The sequence below is a fragment of the Paralichthys olivaceus genome, chromosome 16 (genome assembly GCF_024713975.1).
Source record: "Paralichthys olivaceus isolate ysfri-2021 chromosome 16, ASM2471397v2, whole genome shotgun sequence".
NCBI lineage: Eukaryota > Metazoa > Chordata > Actinopteri > Pleuronectiformes > Paralichthyidae > Paralichthys > Paralichthys olivaceus.
The window spans coordinates 23,063,092-23,075,252 of NC_091108.1; the positions used below are offsets into that span (position 1 = coordinate 23,063,092).

The 12,161-nt window shown below is 41.4% G+C and overlaps 1 protein-coding gene across 1 annotated transcript; it reads right to left on the reverse strand.

Moving 5' to 3' along the window:
• Positions 1 to 539: 539 nt before the first annotated feature.
• On the reverse strand, positions 540 to 11,845 carry LOC109643304 (major facilitator superfamily domain-containing protein 12). The gene is made up of 11 exons (XM_020108379.2): positions 10,991 to 11,845; positions 10,743 to 10,862; positions 9,609 to 9,819; positions 9,398 to 9,527; positions 5,175 to 5,384; positions 4,872 to 4,964; positions 4,685 to 4,777; positions 3,253 to 3,423; positions 3,026 to 3,120; positions 2,088 to 2,218; positions 540 to 1,939 (listed from the first exon to the last, which is right to left on the reverse strand). The coding sequence occupies exons 1-11, from the start codon at positions 11,136 to 11,138 to the stop codon at positions 1,881 to 1,883; spliced, it is 1,461 nt and encodes a 486-aa protein (XP_019963938.1). The 5' UTR covers positions 11,139 to 11,845; the 3' UTR covers positions 540 to 1,880.
• Positions 11,846 to 12,161: the final 316 nt, after the last annotated feature.

Genomic DNA, 12,161 nt, shown 5'->3' on the forward strand with positions numbered 1-12,161 from the left:
ATGTAGCAGTATTCTAGTCTTGTTGACCACTCAAAGTTCTTTACAGAGCAGTTTTTGCCATTTACACAGTGCATGGCCGTCAGAGGCAATTTTGTGGTTTAGTATCTTGCCCGAAGACATGGCATGGAGAAGCGGAAGCTTATTTAACACTTTAAACAGGTCTCTAGAAACTGGCATATAGTTGATTTTATAATGCTGAAATAAATAAATAAAACAATAATTGGTGCAATATGACAAAACTGAAAAGATAATGCAAACACAAAGATTAAAGTGAAACATTAGTGCAATGTTGAGCTGTTACATTGATGTGATTCGGTGTGTAGTGTTTGGGTGGATATCCAAGAAAAATGGCTGAAAAACTAGAATCAATTTAAGAAGAACAAAAGAATTTGATTAGATCCCAGTTGAGGTGAGGTTGAAACTATAGTATTTGCTGAAAGTTTATTAGTTAATCTTTTCTTCTCATGATGACCAGTATGTGCTTCACATGTAGATATGTAACTAACAGTTGGGAATTTCATTCAAACACAGACACATGATGCGTATTTAATGTCCCTTTATGAAAGTCTCATCAGAGCAGCAAAAGCACAAGAAAGGCAAACAAAGTCATTGTAAATGAGATAATGAATGGTCAAAGAAGTTTTGGCAGAACATGACTTCTCAAGGGAGCTTTCACACAGCTCCCAGTCAAACATTAATACCTACTCTGATTATTTACCTGCATGATTTCCTTTTATTAATAATAACATATTATATAAATTCACATATTACACTATTGATCCCTTTAAAGTCTGCTTATATCAAATGCCATTCTGCTATTCATGTGTCTTTTGATTATAAAAATAATTGTATTCATTTTCCATTTGGTCTGATTATAAAGAGGTAAAACACAAAAAACTAAAATAAGATTACCCAAAACAATCACAAGATCTCCCAGCATGCCTCATTCCTACCATGCAGCAGAACAGGCTTTACATGAATGTCAGCATTTCTTTAAAAAACTGCAGCGCTCTAGTGAATTATTCTCTACTGGGATTCTTGTGTCCAAAAAACCAAGTACATGAAGCTTAGCGACTCCACAGCCAGTGAAGTGAGTCTTTCAGTCAGCAGAAAAAAAGCAAAATTTCCCTGCCTATGTTTGCTCCCAAAGTCACCCAAGTTTGAGGTTCATTTGTTTTTTAAGTGTCATCTGTGCGTTCCTTCTTTTTCTCATCATGCCAGTCTGTGGAGTTAGCGGTGGCTCTTCATGAGACTGACGGTCTGTAAATGTAGTGGTTTATCTATGTATCCTTCTGTGGGGGAAGATGTAGTGCAACAACCTGTTATTAACGCAATTAAGCGTTCTCTGTCACATCAGCATAACTGACAAGCTGGCAGGTAGAAATAATTTGAACTGGTCCACACATAATGAGTTCCCTTTTGTTTGGCTGATGTTCCTTATCTGCTGATGAACGATCGGGATCACAGTTCCCATCGTCATGTGTATTGATCCAGCTGAGGTGAGCTGAATTTTCATTTCTGGGTGAACTATCCTTTTAAATGCGACTGTGTCTCTATGTTCAATAACGTCTGGGATCGGTCAATATAGTTTTGGGGAAAAGTTAATAAATTGTGGGAATGGTCAGTTGCTGAAAGGGTGAAGATTCTGCCTGTTTTCTTGCTCAGCCCCTAAGCTTAAAATCTAAGATATGAAGTAGAGTAGAGCTGTAGATCGCACAGCTGTCCCATGAACGGCTGAGCCTCTCCTCCCTGTCCAGCAGTTGGCACCCCAACCACACCCTGCCGCCACAAGCAGCCACTCAGGAATTTACCTGGCAAACTAACATGAATCAGTTTGCATCTTTCAGTTGCACTGTGATGGAGAGTCAGTTTCAGAGGTATTAGTTGATTCTGGCTGCATCATCAGAGATGACATCATCAGAGATGACAAGCAAACCACCTGCATAGACAAAGAGAAAGAGAAAGAGAGAGAGAGAGATACACATAGGTAGTAAAGGACTAAGCACACAATAAAGGAACAGCTACAATGAGTCTACTTCACTAAAGTAAACACACAAACTGTGTATTTGTGTGGTTGTACAACTCACGTGGTCTGATGCTTATTGGCCAGATGAGGATGGAGCAGAGAGCCAAAGCTGCGATGACAGCCACGCCTCCTGTCACAATGACCATGATGTAATGATAGAACCAGACACAGGCCTGACAACACACCACAGTGCTGAGAAAGAGCGACAACACATGTTACAGTGTGACTCACATTTTGTGATGATATCCCTCTGAACAACTTTGCATACATATTCTTATTTTGTCTATTCTAATATTTATCTTTCATTATTTTACGACAGAGATGACAAACTCAAGGCCTGCGGGCCATTTCCGTCCTGTGGTATAATTATATCCGGTCCGCAATATAATTCATATATCTATCTTAACTGGCCCGCTGGTGCGCAGTGCCCGGCTAGATGCACGCGGAATGAGCGCCCCTCCTCACCTGCCGAGTATTTGATGTTAGTAAATTATTTTTCCAGTGTTCCAGAGATTCCAGTGCCTGCCTCGTCAAATTCCCCCACATACTTTTCTCCTGTGATGAAGATGAAAAAAACCCAACACAGGAGTTGTCTCACTGATGCACACCTTCACTCCATCTTGAGGGTTTCCACAGCAAAGAACCTAACCCAAACATTAATGAACTGGCTAAAAAAAATAAAAGAAGAATCTATCCTACCTAAATGTGCTTTCTTTTTGCACTTTATTCGATATCCTGTCTATCCTGTTTGTTGACCCTGTTTGGCCCTCTCTGTGATTGAGTTTGACACCACTGTCAATATTAAGTTTAGAAATCTTGTGTAGTGCAGTGTGTTTTGTATAATAAACACATAATGTTGTGGTTAAAAACATGCATTAAAAGGAGGAAGTTCTATGTCAGCATTGAGAAGCAGGTGTCTGACAAACATGACAGCTGTTTTGGAGCTGCCATGGAACTTTATTATTCTGTGTGTGTGTGTGTGTGTGTATGTGTACTAACTGGCAAGGGTGTAGTGCCTGAATGATCATCACTGACACTCCATTAGCCAACTTATCGGTGAAACTCATGGCTCCATAAACGAATGCTCCACTTTGCTGCAAAGAGAACAACAGAGAGATGAGGAGAGTGTACGCACACACACACACACACACACACACACACACACACACCCACACCCACACACACACACAGTACAGTACAGTACAGTATGAACTAGCGCCTCTTACAGTCTGATCGGCAATGAGCTCAGCAGTCATGGCAAGCGATATGACCAGGATGGTGGCTGAGCCTGCGCCCAGCAGCACAGCTGCCCCGTACACCCGCTGACCCATCCTGTCATCCAGCAGCACCCAGTAGGAGAAGACCATGATCAGCAGCAGGCCCACAAAATAGGTGAGCTGGACCATAAAGAGACACACAAATCCAGCTCAGGTCAAATGTAAAATTATGCTCTGGCTTTGACAACAGAGAAGGAAATCGACTGAGAAGGTATCAACATACTGAAAAGTAATTAGTAGTTTTTTATGTTTGTACTCTGTTGAATGTAAATGGTGATAATAGACTTTCATTCTAGACTGTTCCTGTCCCCAGACCTTTCTGAAAATTACTTAGAATTGTGTATAATTTCTTTACTCCATAAAGCAATCATGACTTAATGGGCAGTGAAAGTTAAAATTTTAAATATTATTCTATAAGAGTCAGTTAATGTGCATGACATTAGATCTTCATTTGAATGTTGCTAAATTCTGACGGCATGGGCTTATGTGACATTACACTTTTCCCTCCCACTTCAAACCAGCGAGAAGAATAAAAAAATACCGTAAAAGTTAAAGGTAAAATAACCAAAACTTGTGTTTCCACACAAGTCCATCATTGTTTTCTCAAACAGAAGTCGTTTGAGAAAAAAAAAATTCAGGAGCGTTTATACAGTATCTGCCTAACTTCTGCATTTAATACATCACAAAGAATTACTTTCATGATCAGTCAATCTGCAGATTATTTCTCAAATAATGATTAATTGTTTGGTCTATAAAATATCAGAAAATATTTTTAAAATGCCCATCACAATTACCAGGAGCTCAGATTCAAGTTAAAGCTAAAACAGAAGTATATTTGGCATTTGCTTAAATAATTAAAGAAACTACTTATGAATTATCAAAATAGTTTTATACCCATGTATCCACATGTTTATAATACAGAGCTCCATCCACATGTGAATGCTTGTTGATGGGACATTTTGAACCACTATAGTCGAATGTTAACTCAAAGTCTAGTTCTGATCGTCATGATCTACTACATAGCCACCTGTGTGTGTGTGGGTGTCTTTGTGTGTCCAGTTTTTCATCAGACTTAGAGGGAATATTACCTGGGAGAGTATATCTAGATGATTAACTTTGAGATGATTGGTCAAAGGTGATGATCAACAAAACAAAACCCAAAAAACACACTTTCCACGATAATTGGAAACAATAGACACAAACAACGACAGTTAAAAGCTTATAATGTTCAGGAAATTATTCCCCATCATATTTATCATATGATAAATGAAGAAGTCACAATGAAGAAGTCACAATGAATTCAGGAAATTACATCATACATAGTTCCAAAAATAATGTGAAATCAGTCTGACAGACTGAACTATTTTGAGGTTCTACTTACACATTTTCCAATCAGTTTAGTCAGAGGCTTCATAACGAAGGAGGACAGGAAGCCACTCATGTACATGACTAATGGGATCGTCGCTATGAACTTCTGTTGGAGGAGATGAAAGACAAACATTTTCAGGAAAGGATCCTTGCATGCAAATTGACAAATGTATGAATAAAACAGAGTGAATTTGGGTTACCTTATGCAGCCCTAGAGTATTAATAAGATACATTGAGATGTAGGTCTGAGACAGATTAACTATCAACCTGGTGGACATGTAGAGTAAGGCCACCTACAGAGACACACAGTGACATACACTTTCAACAAGTGACAACTCACTCTACACTCTTATGTTTCTACTTTATGAAGTTCTGCAAAACAGATGGCAACCATCAAACTGCTAAAATAGGAACTTCTAATTGCAAAATACTTTTCTACCCACTGCTGACTAGATGAGTAGCTTCAAGTGAAGCTTAGGTCAGATATGATTAAGATTTCCTACCTGGTAGAAAGAAGGCTGCTGCAACCAACACTTCCACTGAAGCAGAGATGAGGGGGTCTTAGAGTGAGGAAGCTCACTTGTCTCCTCTTCCTCCTCCATTCTCTTCCTCACATCCTCTCCTCGAGCCTCCCCTTGCCTTGACTCTTTGGTTCCCAAGTGGAAGAAGATGGAGAAGAGTGCACCGATACCAAGTACAATCAGAGCCAAATTCTGTCATTAAACACAACATAGCAGTATTTCAAGATCAAGTCTGTTATACAGAGGTAGGTGGTAAGCTAAGTAAATGAAGCATGTCAGAAACCGATTGGTAAAACATATGACAACTCTCTTGTGATAGACACAGTGTTATTAAATGGGATTAAACACACACATGTATAAATATATATATATATATATATATTTAAATCTTAACCCCTCTAATCCTTATAAGGAAAAGTGATATTCCTGCTTTCTGTTATACTGACACTCTGATAAAGATATCTTATCAAAAGGTCAACCATTAACCTATTATGTCATTGACCAAGGCTTCACTTCTCAACTCTTCCAGTGATTTCACTGGGCTCAGTTCCTGCTTAAGAATATTTAAACCAGCTCCTTTATGGTATCCACCACTCCACCATCTGTGTCCACGCCTGTCAAGGTCCCTGTCCCCCTCAGGGAATCCAATTAAATAGCAGCTAAGGGGAAAAGCGGTTGTTCTACAATCAGAAGGTCGGCAGTTCGATCCCAAGCCATAGAACAAAAATCTGTTGCTAATAGATCTGTATGCTTCCAGGTGACAGACTGGCAGGCACTTTGTGAGCCCCATGGAGATGACATCGACAGAAATTACATTGACGGGTTGGCTGAGTGCATCACCGATTATATCAACTTCTGTGTGGACACCATCGTCCCAACCAGGAACATCAGCTGTGGGTAACTAAGGACATAAAAGCCAGCCTGAATGAAAAAAAGAGGGCCTTCAGAAATATATTCACCAGGGATGCACAAACAACCCCCCTTCAACAGTCTTGACTTTCACTGCTGAGCAGGTGAGAAGAGAACTGAAGAAACTACACACAGGAAAATCAGCAGGCCCAGATGATGTGAGCCCCAGGGTCCTGAAAACCTGTGCCTCACAGTTGTGTGGAGTTCTTCAGCACATCTTCAACATGAGCCTGAGTCTCCAGAGGGTTCCAGTGCTGTGGAAAACGTCTTGCCTCGTCCCTGTGCCAAAGAAGCCGCGATCCAGCGACCCTGAGGACTACAGACCCGTGGCACTGACGTCACACATCATGAAGACCCTCGAGAGGCTCGTCCTGCAGCAGCTCCGGCCCATGGTTCAACCACTACTAGATCGCCTTCAGTTTGCCTACCAGCACCGTCTAGGAGTGGAGGACGCAATCATCTACCTGCTCAACCAAGTCTACACCCACCTGGACAAGCCGGCAAGCACTGTGAGGGTCATGTTCTTTGACTTCTCCAGTGCGTTCAACACCATCAGGCCGACGCTACTGGGTGAAAAGCTGACATCGATGCAGGTGGATGCCCCACTGGTGTCCTGGATTGTGGATTACCTGACTGGCAGACCGCAGTATGTACGTTTACAGTGCTGCATGTCAGACAGAGTGGTCAGCAACATTGGGACTCCTCAGGGGACTGTCCTCTCTCCCTTTCTATTCACTCTATACACCAGTGACTTCAGCTACTGCACAGAGACCTGCCACCTTCAGAAGTTTTCTGATGACTCTGCAGTAGTAAGATGTATCACTGATGGGAATGAGAGTGAGTACCGGACTGTGGTGGACAACTTTGTCACATGGAGCGGTAAAAACCACCTACAGCTCAATGTGTCAAAGACAAAGGAACTGGTGGTGGACTTCAGGAGGTCGAAGGGGCCCGTTACCCCTGTCACCATCCATGGGGCCAGTGTGGACATGGTGGAGAACTATAAGTACTTGGGGGTGTACTTAGACAATAAAGTGGACTGGTCAAAAAACGTAGACACGATTTACAAAAGAGGCCAGAGCCGTCTCTATTTTCTGAGACGGCTCAGTTCCTTCAACATAGACAGAACGATGCTGCAGATTTTCTATGTGTCTGTTGTGTCCAGTGCCATCATGTTTGCTGTTGTCTGCTGGGGCAGCAGCTTAAAGAAGAAGGACATTAATAGACTCAACAAGCTAATCAGGAGAGCCAGCCATGTCGTTGGGGGGGGGGGGGGGGGGGGGGGGGGGGGGGGACTGGACAGTGTCACAGTGGTGATGGAGAGGAGAACTTTGTCCAAAGTAAGGACAATATTGGACTTTCCATCACACCCTCTCCATAATGTCTTGATTAGCCTCTGCAGCTCGTTCAGTGACAGACTCATCCACCCACGCTGCTCGACAGAACACCACAGGAAATCCCTCCTGCCTGTGGCTGTCAAATTGTACAATGACAACCTTTAAAGTATAAAGATTAATAATGTATACTGTGTATACTGTGTATACTGTGTATACTTTAACTTTAACTTACTTTACTCATACACAAATGTAAATCTATAAATACCTGGTCTTTATTTCTACATATGTATATCTATTATTTCTTTTAGCCTTACTTGATTTTTATATTGCTATGTTTATACCTGCTTTTGCTGTTTCACCTCTTTCTCAGGGGCTCTGTAACATTTTAATTTCTCTACGGGGATTAATAAAGTACTTCTGTTTCTGATGAATGTGTGTGTGAATGGCACTGTTTTGTAAAGCACTTTGGGTGGTCATCAAGACTAGAAAAGTGCTATATAAATACAAACCATTTAACATTTATGTAATCCACAGGTCTTCCTCAAGTAAAGCTTATGCATTGATGTTCAATGAGTGCTGTCTTTCCTGATTGATGAGGATGAGGTTGTGCATGGACAACTTCCTCAGCTTAGAGCTCCTTTCATCTAGAGTTTGGCAACTGCACATAAAAAAACACTGGTTTGCTGTGTCTCCCAGCACAGTCTCAAGAACATGGAGGAGATACCAGGCAGTTACACAAGGAGAGCTGGACAGGGCCGTAGAGGGGCATCAACCCAGCAGCAGGACCTGTATCTGCTCCTTTGTTTTGAGAAGAAACAGGAGGAGCACTGCCAGAGGCTACTGGTGTGCATGTTTCTGAACTAACTGTCAGAAACAGACTCCATGAGGGTGGCATGATGGCCTAACACAGCCTAGCACAGTGTAGTTCAATTGGCAATCACCAGAGAACACCAGAATTGGAAGGTCCACCACTGGCGCCCCGTTCTTTTCACAGGTGAGAGCAGGTTCACACTGACCACATTTGACAGGTGTGAAAGGGAGAAGTCGTGGTGAACATTATGCTGCCAGTAACATCATCCAGCATAACCGGTTTGGCTGTGGGTCAGTGATGGTCTGGGGAGGCAAATCCTTGGAGGGTCGCACAGACAGGACAATTCACGCAAGAGGATCAGCCTGTGATTTCAATTTCAATTTTTTACTTTGAATTTCGGTGTGGTTTTGAATCCAGTCCTTAATGGGTTGATGATTTTGGGTTCCATTGACCGTTGTTAAAATCAGTAAAGATTTTCAACTTGAGTATTTCGTTCATCAAGATCTGATGTGTGATTTAAGTGTTCCCTTAATTGTTTTAAGCAGTGATATATATTTTTTGGTCAGTAATACCAATATGTGTTTTACATGTACTGTATATTAATGTTTCAGACACTTTATGTGGGCAAGTCCCTGGTCTACAGACTAAACACTGTTTTTCTCATGTCACACTACTTCATGACTTACACTATTTCTAACAGAAAATTTAATCTGCACATTATCCATATTATACATCTCATCTACACATATTGTGATTTCCCACCCTTCACACTTTTCACACCCACTTATGCACAAATACAATTATCATATCATGCTCTGTGCTGCTACACTTTCATTATTATACTATATTTATTAATTTCTATACAAACAATATTTCTGTTGTGAAATGTGTATATTATGTACATATAATGCATTTTGATTTATTTATTTTATTGCCATATTATTTATTTTTTTGGCCACGTCATTCTGACTTGTCTGCTGCTGTAAGTGAATTTCCCTGGTGTGTGGATCACTAACATTTTATCTTATCATACTTAAAGTACTGCAAACCTTAACAAGTCAAGTACTGTCAATATCTGTCAGAGTTCAGTTTAAGTAGCTCTACCCACTGCTACTGAACATTATTAAATGTCAGGTGATGCTCCTCACCCTGAAGATGGGGATGTCTGCTGGTCCAAGTGCATCGCTGAGTGTGTCACCGTCCTCACTGGCTTGCATGTGAAACAGCAGGTAGGCCACAGCGTACACTGTGATGTTGGCAATCACTGTGAATGCATATCTTCAAACACACAGGGAGAGACAGTGGATTCAGGACCAGCAGATTACCCGGCTTTGTTTACTGTTTGTGAAAAAAGCCTACCTGTATGCAGTGAGCTCTACTTTAGCATGCTCACAGGTGACCAGCTCTGGAATGAGAGAGAGGTGGGAGATCTGCGTGGCCGCCCAGCCAAACTGAAAGACGATGATGAACGGGATGAAGTAGGTCAAGCTGACCCACTGAGGGGTAAGGGAGTTGCAGCCCAGACACTGGTTGAAGATGAAGGCAAAAGACAGCACCACACTCAGTGTGCCTTGACAACACACAAAGACAAAGACCTTTTGAGTGTGGTGGTATGTTGTGATTTGGTTCAATACTAACAGGCTAACAAATCCACTGAAGTCACTCTCCACATTTTGAACTTCCCTTCCGCATGTGTAATTATATTAAGATGCAAAGAGTCACCATACTCACAAACTAGTTTATTAAGAACACCTAGTTAAAACGAATGCATTCTAATAAACTTGTCCTGCATTGATCCTTAGTCACAGTTCAGTTTTTGTTGAGATTATTTTGAAGAGGTGATGGTTCAGATGTAAGATCATTTCTGAGAATGTAGTAGAGCTGTATTGTGTTTTGTTATAGTGAATAGACATAGACCACTGGAATTAGTTTAGCAGTTCGATTTATAATCAACAGTAAATATTTGAGGTTTTATGGCCTTGATACAACCCAAATGTATCTAATCTACAGATCACTAAAATCTACTAGTATGCTTCTCTGTCTTTTTTCTCTGTCTCAGCCATACTACAGAGCACTGTAAAACTAACAGGGATATAAAAACTAACAAAATATGAACTTTGTAGACTTTTTACGATCTAGCTCTCCCTGTGTGCCTGTATGTTTGTCACTGGGCAAACATAGTCATTAAATAACTAAAGGATGGATCACCTCTGGACCACTTCGTATAACCCTTTGAGAGCTGTACTTACACAGTCGTTAGAGTATGATGTGACCTGCTCAATAAAGTATGGAAGAATTTACTAAGAGAGCAAAGTCCAAACAGCAGACTCATGTAACATGGATACCCCTAATTGCAGCATAGCATGTGCATGACAGACAAAAACAATACGTACATGTCATTTTACACAGCAATATAAATCAACTGAAACACTTTTGGTGATACTCATTTTCAGTTTAAACATTTTGTATCTTTTAATTTTGTCTCTGACTTACCAACTAAGTGCCATGTCTTCCTCCTGCCATAGTTTCCACAGCCGGGGGTTCTGTCAGACTCGTAGCCAATCAGAGGTGTAGAGAGAGCATCAGCCACCTGCCCCACCAGCAGCAGCACACCTACAGCACAGACACAGTCTCATTGACACAGAGTACCAGTGGGTGCATGAGCTCTGCTATGCTGGTGTCTCGATATAAATAAAGAACATTATAAGCTGCGCTGCATCACAGATGCAGGAATGACTTACCCGCGTTTGTGTTCCGGAAACCCAGCACAGAGTGGTAGAAGACCAACAAGTACGTGAACCACATAGATGCACACAAGTCGTTCAGAAAATGTCCCAACGCATAACTGAGCTTCCTGGGAGCAGACAGGGACCTCTCATTGTCCGGCATCTTGAGACCACAGGACACTCTTCATTAGCTAAAAAAATAGCTAATGTCTGGTGGTTTGCTCTTATGGAGAAGGTGGAGACAGCTTGATGACGATAAACCCGGTTTCACTTCCCCTTCTTCACGGCACAACGAGGACGTACTGTGGTGTGTGTCATGTTGTCCCTTGGGGGGACAGAGACATGTCCCTTCCACCTAAGTATCACTGTGAATGTCCTGTCATCCGGTGATGACGGAGAGCGTTATCAAAGTCACTGAGAATCGCGGAGACACATAACGAGACTTCACACCGCCCCCACAGTACGATCATAACACACAACCAGTGGGGGTTGGAAAATAATCTACTTTTAAAGCACGCAGAGTACATCTGAGAAGAACACACACGTAAACAACAACCCTGAGCGAATCTGTGCTGATGTAAGCATCAACGGTCACGGAGACACGGACCAATGACAACTTATCGTTGCTCATAGCAGCCAATAGCGGAAGTCTCACCGGCTCCGCTCCCTCACGTGACCAGCAAAAGATCGTGTATGAGAGAGAACTAAATCCTGCTTCGCAATAAAAGAAATATGACAAATTAAAAGCTTGTAGTCGAGAGGATCGAAAAACAAACGTCATGTTAACTTTCTGTCACACAATCATATTATTATTAAATATATCAGAGCAGAATTCAGCCTCTAAAGCAGGATAACACTGTCTTGTGCTCCAGGAGTGAAGCACCAGCTGTTTCCTTACTCTGGAGCACTTCGTCATAAGGTCACATGAGTAATGCTGGGAGGAAGTGTTATTTGCAGACATTTGTATGTAGGCCATCCAATGTGTAAGTAAGTCACAATTTTAACAGTAGTTAGAGGACATGCTGAAACACTGCTAGAGGATTAGGGCCATGTATCATCATTAATGTCAGAATTTTAAGAAAAGAAATCTATATGTCTAATCTAATCTCCAACCCTCTTCCACAGAGTATACCAACAGAAAATATACAATATTTCTTCTTAACCACAAAATTCATCATACAAAATA